The following is a 16,019-nucleotide window of genomic DNA, read 5'->3' on the forward strand; positions in this document are numbered from 1 at the left end:
TACGAAGCAACTATCCATGACTGTAACAAGATAATAAGCAGTCAGAAAGTGCGATGACAGGGCACAAAACTGACATGTTACTGAGACATTCAACGACCTGAGACCTAGCTTTCACACACCTCCAGGGTCCAATGCGCAAACCAACAGGGGGTCTCAGGTTGTCGAATGTCTCAGTAACATGTCAGTTTTGTGCCCTGTTATCGCACTTTCTGACTGCTGATTATCTTGTTACAGTCGTGGATAGTTGCTTCATAACTCGTTTCCATGTGATTTCTTCTATTTCCATAGTGGTGACATGTCATATTTTCAACTAACGTGTTACTTTATAAATATAAATAATAAATGTCACGGTTCGCGTGAGGGTCGGCTGGAAGTCGAGTTTTCCCCATCCGCCGTGGGAACGCCACCACCCTCTAGGATCAAGGCGCAGATGCAGCGCCTAAACGGTGGGTGGTGAGTAGATCAGACCCACCACCAAGTGGTCAAAGACCGAAATCCCATTAGCTGCATCCATGCTACCCTCGTGCCAGGCCACGAGTTCCCAATGAACTGTGGGTCGCAGCACGGCTCGAAAAATTCCTTCCGCTTCCAAGCAGGACTTGAACCTGGTACCCTCTGTTTCTCAATCACGGTCTTAGACCATCCCACTATCCCTGCCTACTGTGCCTGTTACTTTATAAAATTACTGTAAAAGCACAAATTTTCGGTGGTGTAATATTTTCGGTATTCTCCAAAAAATCGGCGGTTCGGTAGAGGGAAATTTTCGGTAAACCCGTTTTCCAGGTAAGTGTACTACATGCACGTATATGTATACAGCACTGGTAGTACCGAAATTTTCGGTGAGTTTTATTTTCTGTAAAAATTGTCAGCACCGAAGTTACCGAAAATAAAACACCACCGAAAATTTCTGCTTTTACAGTATTGTATAGCAGGAAATTTTCGGACAAAGCCGAATTTCGACCTTTCGTACGGATTTTATTTTCGTACAGTGCTGCATGCTGAACGCACGTGTTCGCAAGCAGTACCCATGTACAGTGTACATAATTTCACATGAACAAATTTTAGTACGGAATTAATTTTAGTACAAAAGAGGCCGTGTACGAAATCGTACGAAAAATAAATTCCGTCCGAAAATTTCCTGCTATACAGTATGTCGTGAAATCAAGGGCAGCTTCTCACATTAGTTCTCACATTAGTTTCTTCTGACCAGGCAGAACGTCAAGATACCAGTACGCTCCTGATAACTAGTACCAAAGCGAGGGAGGGTTATAGCTGACGTTCTTGGCAATAGAGTATAGACACACACTCGCAACATGCAAGCAGCACTTCTTGTCTGGCATTCATGAGTGCACTTTGCATACATACTCCCCTGCAAGATGTGAAGAATTAAAGTTTGCACGTCCGCAAGATGTGTAGCGAACGAAAATAGAGCGCTACAGGCGATCAAATTTGTATGGGTTCAACTGGGACATGGGAAACGATTCGCTCTTACGCAGTTCGTTACATGTGAGTTTGTTATGTTGAGTAGCAGCAAAATATTAATTACATCAGGTTGCATATGCGTGCGCTGAAGTGCTGAGGTCGACGCAAACCCTTCAAAACGACGCCAGCTACTACTACTAGTAGTACTCAGACTAGTAGCTAGCTACGGCGTTCTAGCCCTTTTTTTTTACTTGTTTCCCGGTACGCGGTGGAGCACGTGCAAGGACGTGTGCGCCTCAGAACTACTTCTGGTAAACAATTTTTTACAAACTGCTACTAACGAGCTTTCGTATTAGTACTTACTTCCCATTCGAACTGCTGCAAGGCTTGTAGGTAGTTGTTCACCTGCCGTCCCCATCAGGCTGAACACTGGTTGTTGCCATCCTTTGTGACAGGCCGGTACAAGAATGGTGGGTTCCAAACGACTCAGTGCAATAGATTATTATGTTTGCCTTGCTGATAATAATTATGAGCAGCTACGATGGACTATCTTGTCATGGTGGAGTGTACTATACAAACAATGCGCACACAGAAGTAAAGTAGGGAGCGCAGCCACTGCTCCGCTAGAACATAACTCCTAACTCAGAAGCTGTTCGTAGATCTACGTAGCTACTGGTGTTGAGTAGGAAATGCTACTACTACAACATAGTACTACACACTACAGTCACTGAGTCAGTCGTTGTCACGAACATCAGCAAGTCGAGTGAAATTCGAGAATCGTCACGAAAAGCACTCAAGTCGAAACGACCACGTATGTGTCAAGTGCCTGCGTGGTAGCCGCTCTGTTTTCGCTGTACATGTGAGCGGACAAGGTAGAAATGGAACGTTAGCTGCATGACATCATTTTGAGATACAGGCGTTTGAAGTTTGGCAAACTGTGGCATATTTTTTACCTGGGTTAGAGGGCTCTATTTGCATCAAGCGCTTGTGCCTCGCTCAGCACAGGGCTTCAAGGTCCAGCACTCAAAATTTGAAGTGAATCCGTTATGGCTGAAGGAAGATATGGCAGCTAGTTGTGCGACGGGTGGCGTATTGACGGGCGAATTTGGAGGTGACGGCGATCAGCTGATAGCCTGCTGTCAGGTGCTGAGAGCTTCTCTGATTCTGAGAGCGTTTCTGAGTCAGGTAGTAGTCGAGAGCGTCTTCCACTACGCCGAAAACGACGTGCCGATCAGCGTTTTGTTTGCTGCTGGCTTCAGCGCGGTACAAAAAGACATAGGGAACAAATGAGATGGATCTTTCGGATGCAGGCGAACGTGGTGACAGCAGTGATGATGATAACACCAATGAAGGGGAACGTTCCTGTGGATGCTGAGTTGTACTGAATGTATACGCCGAACCGACTTCAGAGCTCTGAAGCACACAGGGCAGGAGCTGAAGAAACAATAGCGTCGTGCACCACAGAGGAACGTATACCTGGTATACAGGGACTTAATAGCCCAGAACAACTAGCTAGCTGTTGCCCAATACATTGGATGCAAGTGGCAGACCTGCAACGTGCACTGTCTGGAAATCAGTGTTTTAAGAATTGAGATACACAGAATGGTCAAGGCTGGTGAACATGAGCTGAGTGGAAAGAAGTCAAATCGGGCCTCGGATTGCGGACTGATGTGTAACGTTACGTTAAGTACAGTTTCTCAAGTCTGTGGACTCGTCCTGCTTCGCCAATGGGCACCGTATTGGTGGTGCGTCTCCGGAATATTATTTAGATGCTGTGTGTTCAAGAGCTGTCTGTCTCCTGCCAAAATGTTACAAACTATATTACCAAGGTGCGCCGCTCAGTCGTCGGGAGCCTCAATGCATCAGAGCAGAGTCCGAGTTCGCCAACAGTATACGATGAGAGCGTGCACACATGGCTGAAGCAAGAACGCACTGGAATTACCATTTGTCCGCCAAATTCTTCTATTTTTGACATGTGTGTAGTGGTATTTGATGTTTGGATTGAGTACCAGCTTCAACAGTCCTATTATTTTGCCTTGCATCACGAGTTACTCTGGAGCTGATTTTTCGGCTCCGGCTGTTTCTAGTTATGTGGTTTTGTTGCTTGGTTCCACCTCAAACGAGTCCATGTGTGTGCCGGATCAGCTCATCTTTCACACTGATATACACTTGTGGAGAAATACAGGCCAAGATATTGGGTTTTTTTCAGTGTTTAGGTTGTACTGAAGGGTGGACTGTTTAAATCATCCCGAAATAGACGTTAAAATACTGACCGGCATCTAGAAAATGGTGAATGTAAGGCACTTCCCACCATAGTATCAGCCTGAAACTTTGGGATCTGAAAAACAGATAGTTGTAGGTGACCTTCATGCAAAAAAACAGTTTTTGCCAGACTGCAGTTAACGTTCCATTTCTACCTTGTCCGCTCACACATGCACCTGTCTCTTCTTCTGCCTCCCTAGTTGCTGCCGAAGCTGGCACTTCCCGTCATTAATTTTATAGTCTTTTAAATAGTTCTTTAATATTATTATTTGCCATGGCGACCCCCGTAAGCCCAAATAGCAGGCAGGGCAGGGTTGGGCCTTTTTTTCTTTTACTTCACAGGTGTAGCATTCTATCAGTCATTACGTATTAGGTTATTCAGGTCGCGGTGTGCCCACGATCGCCCTTTTGTGCCATGTGTCCGTTTTATTTGTAGCTGCCATGCCAGTGCACTAGTGCTACACTCGCGGTGCGCTTCCCTTGCAGCTTGCTTCCGCTATGTGATCTACATGACTTGTGACGTTGTGTACACCTGGTCTACACACGTCCGTTTCTGGCTGTACACGATGGTACAAACACTAAAAAAAACCAGTCTGACATGTCTATTTCTGCCTCCGCGCTGACCCCTGAGCCGCTGAGGCTGAAGAGTGAGCCTGGATCTAGTGATCAGGTGATCCGAATGACTATGTACATTTGTACTACTACTACTAGTACTAGTACTAGTAATTCAAACATATCACGTGCTTGTTGCCATCCGACGGCCAATCAGCATCGACTTGTACCAGGGCAGAAATTGTGTGTATTGCCTGGACTACGGCATGGCAATGCCCTGCTAGCATGCTACGGAGTACGGTGACATCCAATGCCCTGCATGCATGCTAATTGCTATGCAAATGCCAGGCTATGGTGCCATCTATCAGCGTAGCTTGGCAAGGCCAAGGGTCTGTGGCACTGGCAGTTTTTCGTTGTCAGCTCAGTTCGCATGTACATTCGACTGTGAACTGACGTTACTTGCTCTGGTAAGCGAAATAAAAGAGCATGCACCTATCTATCTGCTCTGAACCTAGCAAGCCAAAATAAGTAAAGTGGCAATCACCGGGGTCAGTTTTCCATGTTCGGATTCCAGCTGTTCCAGCTCCGTGCGCTCTCGGGCAAGCCCTCGAGCGCACGGCTGAAGTTTCGTTCTGAAGTTTCAGCTCACGAAGTATCAGCTCCGTATGCTCTCGGGCAAACTCACAGTCACAAGCTGAAGTTTCGTTCTGAGCTCCGTACGCTCAAGGGCTTGGGAGCTCCAACTCACAAGCTGAAGTTCCAGCTCCGTTTCATCTCGAGCAAGGTGAAGTTTCGTTCTGAAGTAACCGTTCGTTTCATGTCGAGCAAGGTGAAGTTTCAGCTCCGTACGCTCTCGGGCAAGCCCTCGAGCGTACGGAGCTGAAACTAACAAGCTGAGTCCTCCACGTCCCCGACCACCACCCCTAGAGGAGTCTCGCTTTTATACCTTCATGCCCCCGTGCTCATTTTCAGCTCCGGACGTTATCAGGACGTGCTGATCGGTGATTGGTGTTTGCTTGTTGATGTATGCGGTATGTTTGAAACACAATCAAGCATGGTAGGAAGGTCTTGATGGAAAATGCGTACCCTCGTGCGTAGCCCTCGGGCAAGCCCTCGGGCATACGCACTCGGGCACTCCATGCCCTTGTGTGTACGCTCTCGGGCAAGCCCTCGAGCGTACACACGCGGGCATGAATTTTCCACCAAGCCCTTCCTTCCATGCTTGATTCTATACGTAGTAACTAGTAGCTCCGTTCCCAGCATGCAAGAACTTGCCAACTAATCACTTTATTATTTAAGGTGGCGATCTACCTTCGCGGATAGTCCACCGTAAAATACAAACATCTCAGCCAATTCTCTTTGGAATCAGGTCAAATTTTCTGGAGACATTCATTATGTACCAAAGGACAAGGAGCAGCACAAATAGAGGACAGACTCCGCTCATGTCCATTGTTATTGCCGAATCGCGATAATTGGCCGCACCCGCACCTCTTAAAGGGGAAGTATACCCTAAAATCAAATTTTCACCAGTTGTAGTCTTCTGGGTGCTGAGTCGAATGGTCTTGGTCCGAGGAAGCTGAGACGCTCCCTTCCTACTTGAATCCCAATCGAACTCGCGCACTTCCACCGAAACTGGGTGACTGCGCCCTACTAGATGGGGATTTGTATGCAAAATGTCACTAAAAGCGCCATTTCGTTCTTATAAAAGCACGGATGACCGCGATTGGCCCATATGTTGTAGTCTTTTGGACGCTGAGTCGACTGGTTTTGGTCCGAAAAGGCTGCGATGCAGCGTTCCTCCTTTATTCCCAATCGAACATGGTTGAACAAGCGGTCACGTGCTCCTGCGTACACCAGTCACCTGGCCACCGTGCCTGCAGGGTACAACTTACTAGCCTGTTTGACCTTTTTTGGGTGCAGTCCTGTCACTCGAGTTGAACTCGAGTTGAACCTTGGTGTGAAAGTTGTCGCCTGCTGGCGCGGTGACCAGGTGATTTGGGCACCCAGGAGCACGTGACCGCTTGTTCAACCATGTTCGATTGGGAATAAAGGAGGAACGCTGCATCGCAGCCTTTTCGGACCAAAACCAGTCGACTCAGCGTCCAAAAGACTACAACATATGGGCCAATTGTGGTCATCCGTGCTTTTATAAGAACGAAATGGCGCTTTTAGTGACATTTTGCATACAAATCCCCATCTAGTAGGGCGCAGTCACCCAGTTTCGGTGGAAGTGCGCGAGTTCGATTGGGATTCAAGTAGGAAGGGAGCGTCGCAGCTTCCTCGGACCAAGACCATTCGACTCAGCACCCAGAAGACTACAACTGGTGAAAATTTGATTTTAGGGTATACTTCCCCTTTAACCGCAAAATTGAAATATGCATCCATCAAGTAGAAAATAACCAATTGCTACAGCGTTCCTAACATATATTTCTAGGTATTGAATATCAAGAAACAGTTGCAAAGTCCTTTAGATCACCATGTCACAACAAAGCGTTTTGACGCGCGCATCCGCAAAAAAAGTCATGATCGGGTCCACAACCAATGTGAGAACAAGCAATGATAAATGGCTAAACGAAGACATTCACGAACTAGCTGATGCATCACAGAGCTCAGAAATGTATAGGTTTAGGGGTATAGCACCTACCACTTTGCCGCAATCGTGGTAGAAAAATGCGGGATAGGCTAAAAAGTTACCAAAAACACACAAAAAAGGTCTATCCAATTCCAGCCTACCTGCCTACAAATCTTCACATCAGAAGCCATCTGGCTCGTAGGTGACCTCATTTTGGTCTCCTTGATGATTAGTGATGCTCTTCTTCAGTCTTCTTTACTTCTTCCTTGACTTCTTTGTCACTTCCCACAAGTTCCCAGCTCTTCCTGGTTGTATCACAATGGTGTTACTTAGTGCGGTGCCGAGCAGAAACGCGATGCTATCTGGTTTCAGTGTTCAGCTAGTCTTCATTTCTTCTCTAAGGGCTTGTTCAATCAGGATCATTGCAGGCAAAATCAAGTCGGAAACCCAGCCTTCACTGGTGGCCTCTCTCCATGGGTATGGCAATAAAGGTGCTGATGAATGAGGCATATCCAGGGTGCAGCCATGCCGTTTCCGTCACACATCACGGCGATCGCATGCGGTTGCAGCACTGCCACTTTGGTAAATTGCCTCAGGTCCAGCGTAGCAGATCACATGTCTGCTCCTGAACTCATCTCGGAGAACATGACCACAGATTGAATAGGATCGCGTTGCCGCCACAGGCCTTAGTATATATGGGCAGTAGAATATTGAAAACTATGCAAAGCGTCACTGGCGGTGATGAATTCGGCGCATACTAAATACAGGCCTGTGGACTTCAAATTTGAAATTGAATTTCTCAGAAGTGAATGGACTTCTCTTCTCACCACAAACAATGAAATCCCAAGGCAAATATCTGGGTTTGCCTGCTCGCTTAGTAGATCTACGATGGGATGTGGACTGGTACAGCTGACAGCATACTGATTTGACCAGAAATAGCAGAAATCACTCAATATTTCACAGACTAACTCCAGTAGGCTAGATTTTGCACTCACTGTCTGACGCCGAAAGAGAGAGAGAAAAACTAATCACCACAATAGCTAGAACTGTTGTTGACATCGTCATCATCAGAGTAGTCAGAGTTGGAGATGAAGTTGAAATACGTCTTCGCTTGGCAATTTTTTTGCCAATAAATTTGAACAGCGTCGTCAACGTCAGGGATATTTTCAGCGGATAGATGGATATCGAGAGCTTCTGGCAGTCATATAGGCTGCTTCGGACATCCAAGACGACGGACAGTACTCATTCCACCCGATCTTGGTGACAGGCGACGACGTGAGACGTCTCCAATAGACTTTCCAAACACAATTGTTTGAATTCTTCACAAATTATCGAATTATTGATTTGCGCATGCGCACTGTGTCCATGATGACGTAATATGTGCGTATTGGTATGGCATGAGTCAGCAGTGGTAGTTCTGACGAGCACAGAAAATTTGAACAAAATCCACAAGGATTTACCGTGAAAAGACCGATTTCTACGTTTTCCCCCAAAAAGTTGCAATTGTGCGAGTCAAAGATATGTTACATTCGGTCTTTGCAAGCTCATAGCAGCCATATGGATAAAGCAATCTCACTCAAATTTTCAGAGATGATGTCTGGGATCTATACGAGCAATTTGACACCGCATTGGACGAAATCAGAGCAAGTTGAAAATTTCACAAAATTTTGACCCCTGAAGGTAGATCGCCACCTTAAATATTAAAATATTATTATTTTTGTTGCTCTACAAGCACTTTTTCTCTAGTCTTATTCATGTCTCTTCTTAGAGTAGAGACCAGTTTTCCTGCTCATAATCAGTAGCTCGGAGCTACATCAATAGCAATAATAAAACTTTTAAAAAAAATTAATTATTATTTGCCCGGCTAGCTCAGTCCGTAGAGACTGGATCGATGGACTCAGGGTCGAGACCCAAGCGAACGTAACTCGTTGGGCGCATGCATTCTTCGGATTGCCCTAGGCCCTATTCATAAAAATAAAAATAACCTCTTGTCGATGCGATGACAACGTTATTAACGACGATAGTCGATCATCTGAACAGCTGTCAAGTCATCATGCTGGGTTGCGGGCGCACGCACTGCACGGATGCTAAGTAAGTATATATTAGTTACGGCCTGCTATGCTACTGACAATGAATCATGCGTGCACTATGCCTTTTCACCTTAGTGGCAGATGCAGCCCTCACAACTAACTTACACAAGTGTCGTGAGTCAGGGGAGAGGATCCTAGGAGGTGAGTCTCTCAACCAATCGGGCATGTAACGGCCCATAACCCTGTAAACTGCATCCTTGTTATCCTCACTCCGAGCTGTGAGTACCCAGTGGCGTGGGTGTCGGCGCAGTTCAACACGCGTAAAAACGCTCCCTGCTACTACTTGTACTAGTACCAGCGCGGGTCTCGAACTCGGAACTAACTAATTTTTTTTATTACTTCAGTCATGATTCGCAGGCATGCAGGCCTGCAAACCAATCGGCCATATGCGTTGGTCTATACTATAGCTACAGAAAAAGTCGGTTTCGGAAGTAAAGACTGCATGTGGTGGCCTGCGGAAGCGAAGGCTATAGCTTGTGTGTTTCTGAACATAATCATTCAACTGATGCTAACGCCGCCAGCTAGGCCTGTCCGAAAAATATTCTGAATTTTTTGCATTTTGGAGTACATTTTGCATTTCTGCATTTTTTTCTGAATTTTGCCCATTTTCGGTCGAATTCCAAGGTTTCAGCCAAGGTTTTAGCTCGACCAAGTCAAGTAATTAGTTCGGCTTGCTCTTTCGGTGTCTTCTGTCCCTCTTCTGAGGCTCTTATCTTGACTCCAAAATTTTTTTGCACTGGCCTCCTAATCACACAAATGCGAACAGTTTAGTTCTACATGTACATGCAGGTGTGATGATGTAAAACTACAAACTGATGTATTCTACAGTAGTACATGTGTAGTACAGGTAGTATGCAAGCTAAGGCCAAGGCCCACAAGTGACTTGCAATGGTGAGAAAATGATTTAATAGCTTTGCATGCTTGTCAGGCAATGTCAGCAAAAGGGGTGACAAGATTATGATCATGCAGTGCGTGTACATGTACATGTACATGATTAGAGGTACATGTACCGGTACATGTACTAGCAAGGCAGGGATACTACATGTACAGTGTGACATGGAAAACCAATAATCACCATGGCATGGCGGTCATTTTAGATTCTGGTTGCCATGGTAACGGATGCATTTTCTCTGCGTTTTGGGTTGTTTGGCTTTGATTTTTTAATTTTTTTTACATTCCCCTTTTGATTTCTTGTTTGAATGTTGGCTGGAAAACCGTGCATTTTGCATTTCCATTTTCCGCAAATTAAAACACTTTTTTCGGACAGGCCTAGCTCCTACGGCGCCAGCTCCATCGGGCCAGGGCATGATTGAACTGGGTGCGCTAGCCTATATGGCTATTAGCGTGCGCTGCATGCCAAGCGCGCTTATGCGCATATGCCCTCAAATCTCTGCTGCACTGACTATCTGGACCTGGCCTGACAACTGACAAGACAGAACTATACTACTACTCCTAGTGACCCTGGCCTGGTGACTAGTAAGTAGTAGTGTCATCTTTACTTTAAAGGGGAAGTATACCCTAAAATCAAATTTTCACCAGTTGTAGTCTTCGGGGTGCTGAGTCGAATGGTCTTGGTCCGAGGAAGCTGAGACGCTCCCTTCCTACTTGAATCCCAATCGAACTCGCGCACTTCCACCGAAACTGGGTGACTGCGCCCTACTAGATGGGGATTTGTATGCAAAATGTCACTAAAAGCGCCATTTCGTTCTTATAAAAGCACGGATGACCGCGATTGGCCCATATATTGTAGTCTTTTGGACGCTGAGTCGACTGGTTTTGGTCCGAAAAAGCTGCGATGCAGCGTTCCTCCTTTATTCCCAATCGAACACGGCTGAACAAGCGGTCACGTGCTCCTGCGTACACCAGTCACCTGGTCACCGTGCCTGCAGGGTACAACTTACTAGCCTGTTTGACCTTTTTTGGGTGCAGTCCTGTCACTCGAGTTGACCTCGAGTTGAACCTTGGTGTGAAAGTTGTCGCCTGCTGGCGCGGTGACCAGGTGATTTGGGCACCCAGGAGCACGTGACCGCTTCTTCAACCATGTTCGATTGGGAATAAAGGAGGAACGCTGCATCGCAGCCTTTTCGGACCAAAACCAGTCGACTCAGCGTCCAAAAGACTACAACATATGGGCCAACCGCGGTCATCCGTGCTTTTATAAGAACGAAATGGCGCTTTTAGTGACATTTTGCATACAAATCCCCATCTAGTAGGGCGCAGTCACCCAGTTTCGGTGGAAGTGCGCGAGTTCGATTGGGATTCAAGTAGGAAGGGAGCGTCTCAGCTTCCTCGGACCAAGACCATTCGACTCAGCACCCCGAAGACTACAACTGGTGAAAATTTGATTTTAGGGTATACTTCCCCTTTAATATAAAAGAGAGGCACCTGTGACGTGTGTCTGTGTGTGTGTGTGTGTGTGTGTGTGTGTGTGTGTGTCACGCTCCTTATAAAGAAGAGGCACCTGTGATGTGTGTTTTTGTGTCACGCTGCCATGAGCACGCGAAGCGTGCGAACAGTGTAGCACAGTGTAGCTAGCGGCCGCAAAAGCACTGAGCACGCGAAGCGTGCGAATCGTGTAGCTAGCGGAAGCAGCCACAGAAGCACTGAGCACGCGAAGCGTTCGAATCGTGTAGCCACCACCAAGTGCTGAGCACGCGAAGCGTGCGAACAGTGTAGGTACGTAGAGAGCTAGACCCGGGTGCTCGAATCAGAAACGATTTGACAGGTGTGCAATTTCTCATCTGTAAATCTCAACAATGTCAGAATATACTTTTGGAGAGGCGATGGAACAGGGAAGAGAGTCTGGCTTGACCCACCCAGCAGGAATTCAGAACATGGGTGCGCTACAACACAAGCTACAGACGCAGAAATTTGTCGTATTTCCTTCGGATTTTTTATTTCTACGGTGGTAGCGCTTATACTTATACTATAGCAGACACGATCAGTACGAGTAGCAGTAGCAGCCGCGCGCAGAAGCACTGAGCACGCGAAGCGTGCGAATCATGTAGCCACCTAGCCTAGGCCATAGGTAGCACTAGCAGCCGCACAAGCGCTGCGGACCACGTGAACCGTTCTCTGCAAATAGAAACATCTGCAACAAAAGGATACAAAAGATCTGCACTGACTGCACTCTGCATCTGATCTGCAGTGAAGAGCGCATCGCACTTTTGTTCGTAAGTTTTTGAATTTTTTGAGCCGCTTCATCCGCCACCAGGTGATGGACAAGGGGTTAACCCTGACCAGCCTCCCGAAGGCGTAACAGACGTCCCTCCTTCTCCTTCCAACGATGAAGAACCTCCCTCACCAGGACTTCAGCGGTCTGGCCACCACCACGTGCTGAGCACGTGTGCTGTTCATGTACTTGCTTCACCCGCGCCGCATGCCACATGTCACATTCGGCCAGGCAACGCTAGCGCTGGCGGGGGTGCTGCTAGTAAGCTATAAGTATAACATGATAACTAAGGCCCGGCCTATCCACACTATGTAATAAAAACGGCGTGCCGTTTCAGAGTACGTGACGTACACGCGATGCTCTGTCCACACTGCACTCTGTCACCAGTGTAACTACGTCGTGTACCTGTTCATATTTTCTCTATTGCACAATGTTTGTAGTGCGTAGACCAGGAAAGGACTCCCTGGCTTGGTCTAGACCTACCCAGCTAGCTACAAAACAAGTGGCGGCCCAGCGATGGCAGCACTGACGCCGAGCTCAAGGAATATCACCCTGAACTCTGTTCCAGGTGCGGAAATTTGGCAACCGTGTGACTCTCGCGGCAGCGCAGCGCCAAGGTCGAGGCCGGCTGTAGCATCGCTTGACGAACCAGTGTTGGTGGCCGCCGCGTATTTCCAGTAAAACTCCCTGGCTTTGGCCTTCATGTTGTCAATTTTGGTCACAAGAGGGTTCTGCTTCCTCTCCAAACAATTCTTTCAAATCAGTGCGAGATCAAATTTTCAGTGAATTCTCCGAGTCTCGCTACTACACCTTCCTCTTCATCAGACCCCCGGGATTTCTCTGCATGTCCAGCCATGACTGTATCAATGTCGCCTCCGAGTGGTCGCTGAAACGGACGTGTGGCAACTCCAAAGCGAAAACAAGCGGCAGCTGGAAACAGCAAGAAAAAACTGCGATCCACAAACTCCATCGAGGCTCACACAACAAACACTGCGAAAACGGCACGTAGATGAGAAACGTGCTTTGTACAGGGGTCCGCGACTCACGTTCCGCGTGAATCCCACGTTCCCCGTTTTCGGCCATTTTTCGTCACTCACCTTGGCAACAAGCATGTTTACGGCGTGTTTACGTGGTTTTCTACCTAGTCTGGACAGGCCCTAGACATAAACCAGGGAGTTGTATACCAGTACGAAGTATGTGAGTTGTATACCGGGAGTTTATACGACTCCCTGACATAAAACCAAAAGGCAAAACTTAGTAAAGACATGATTACAGTATTACTAGTATTTATAATTATACGTACATATGTACGTTTTGACTCTCTTTCAGCTTGATACTGATGACACTGACAGGCTGACACAGTGACAGCTAGCGCTACCCGCGCGCCCGTAGTATAGATCTACAGTGTACCAGGTGTACGTGGAGTAAACAAAACCAAAAAACACAAAAACTCAAATGATCAGTGCCGTTGAGCGGACCGGACCGGAGGTCCGGCCTAGCTCGGAGTGAACTGCCTGAGGCTGGAAAGAGGAAAAGAATTGCCGGACCCACCAGGACTCGAACCTAGAAGGCGTTGACAAGTTTTTCACTCCAAAGGCAGCTCAAAACACGTTCCCACATACCATGCGTACTGATGGCACTTGGGTCTTTCTCCCTCCCCCACTGGCCCCAGGCCAGGGGACCAACCACGGTCAGTTTCTTCAATGTAGATACTACCAGAGGAGACGTGAAAGAAATTTTGAAAGGATGGGGAGGGCTTCAAATTCAAAGATAGAAGTGAACTGTGTTGAGCTACAAAAAAAAAAGGATACCTTTTTCTTCGGCCCGTGCTGAGCACGAATAAATGTAGTGCCGTCTACCATGCATGGTCTACCGATCGCAATGAAGTTAGTTGGTAAAATTATTTTTATTTTACATGTGATGTACTTCGCCAGAATGAACAGGCAATATTGCTTTTCCGAAGAAAACGTGCCCACCGTGCCATGACCAAACACCCAGACTGTGCACGTCTTGTCCAGAACTTCAGAGGTCTTAGACGGCAATGTTATTGCATACTAGCAAAAAACGCTCTGCGTTCTTCCAGCAACAACTGCATGCCTATCGACGCCATCCCCGCACCCAGTGGTTCGTTCTCAACACTTTACGTGGAAGGAAGAAGATCTCGCAAACCCCTGCTGCAAGTCTGCACGATATCATCACAACTACTTTTTCCAAGGTCATCACAGATCCTTCACCCAAGTCACAAATCCCTCTGACAGTTCCACATGGGCCACTGCCTCAACACTCTTTCTTGGAATTCACGGCTGTGACAGTCGATGACATAGTGGCTCTCCTACGACGTCTTGACAACCGCAAGGCCACAGGTCCTGACTTGATCCCTCCCACCATCTGCAAGATACTTGGAGAGCAAATGTCAAAACCACTTGCACGGCTCTTCTCGTCCTCACTCTCCACCGGTGAGTTCCCCCGAATGTTACAAATTTGCGCATGTACACATGCATGTCCCATTTACAAGAGAGGTGACAAGTCCATTGCTAGCAACTACAGGCCGATATCATTGTTGCCCCAGATGGCTAAGCTTATGGAGACACTGGCACATGAGCAACTCATGGATCACATCTACACTGCTCCGACTGCGACACTACTACTCCATCCGGAGCAATTTGCGTACCGGAAACACCACTCCTGTGAAGACCTACTGGCGTGTGTAGTGAACGACTGGCACACATCCCTTGATCAAGGACATTTTGTTGTTGCTGCATTCCTGGACATGTCCAAGGCACTTGACTCGGTAAACCATGGCATGCTCCTACAAGAATTGACAGACATTGGCGTGGGAGGTAGATCTACAGCTTTGCACTGGTTCCTTACGTACCTACAGTCGAGAACCGGGAACAGCGTGTCGTCACAAAGACAGCTCAGGCCAGAGGACACATACTACTAGTACATAGGTCTAAATGAATGATGTACGCAGGAAACGGAGGTGTGCCGCAAGGCTCTGTCCTTGGGCCCTCTTTATTCAACAATTATAATTATAATTATTATCAGTTCGCAATCTTCCCTCGGCAACGCCGAAGCACTGCAAGGTACGGCAATATGCAGACGATGTTTCCCTCTACAAAGCTGGCAAAGACCTAAACCAACTCTTTGGGTAATCCTGAAATAAAGATTATTATTGGAAAGGCTTCCTATCTGAAGCCTTTCCATACTGGTACTCGATGTTCCAGTTTTGTGACACGAGAATGGCACGAGAATTAGTGTGCCGCTGAGCTAGCTGAGTGTACCGCGCTAGCGATACACGTGGTCGACACGTTGTCGACATTTTGTTGATACTTTGTTGACACGTGACCCCGTCAGCGGTCTGCTTTGTGCCAATACAGAAGTCGACGAAGACGAACGAGGAACTAGGAGGCCCCTTTCGGTATCCCTGACGGGAAGGAGAACTGCAGAAGTCGACGAAGTCGAACAAGGAGGCCCCTTTCCGTACCCCGTACCGCAAAGTGCCATTGATGAATGTCTTCTGCACCTGGAACGCCCCGGAAACGCTGTGGCGTAGGCGGACTGAATGCGCAGGGCAAAAAGAATTGCTGCAAAGACGTCCGCTCTAGGCCTTTGGAGACATCGTGGGAACTCCTTCCGGCACCCCCGTACCGCAAAGTGCCATTGATGATCGATGAATGTCTTCTGCAAGTGGAACGACCCCGTAAACGCTGTCGCGTCGGCGGGCTGAATGCGCACATGGAAAAATATTGCTGCAGAGACGTCCGTTCTAGGCCTTTGGAGACATGGTGCGAACTCCTTCCGGTACCCCCGTACCGCAAAGTGCCATTGATGAATGTCTTTTGCAACTGGAACGGCCCCGTAAACGCTGTCCCGTCCGCCGACGAAAAATATTGCTGCAAAGACGTCCGCTCTAGGCCTTTGGAGGCATTGTGCGAACTCCTTCCGG

At 47.5% G+C, this 16,019-nt stretch overlaps 1 protein-coding gene across 1 annotated transcript in view; it reads right to left on the reverse strand.

Annotated features, from left to right (window-relative positions):
• LOC135809812 (alpha-1,6-mannosylglycoprotein 6-beta-N-acetylglucosaminyltransferase A-like) overlaps positions 1–2,172 on the reverse strand; it is a 49,393-nt gene extending 47,221 nt beyond the window's left edge. Inside the window, exon 1 of the mRNA XM_065323241.1 lies at positions 1,786–2,172. Coding sequence (XP_065179313.1) covers positions 1,786–1,840 — 55 coding nt within the window. The 5' untranslated portion in view covers positions 1,841–2,172. The remainder of the gene's footprint in view (positions 1–1,785) is intronic.
• Between the last annotated feature and the right edge of the window lie 13,847 nt (positions 2,173–16,019).

This window comes from Sycon ciliatum, chromosome 2 (assembly GCF_964019385.1).
Source record: "Sycon ciliatum chromosome 2, ocSycCili1.1, whole genome shotgun sequence".
Taxonomy (NCBI): Eukaryota; Metazoa; Porifera; class Calcarea; order Leucosolenida; family Sycettidae; genus Sycon; species Sycon ciliatum.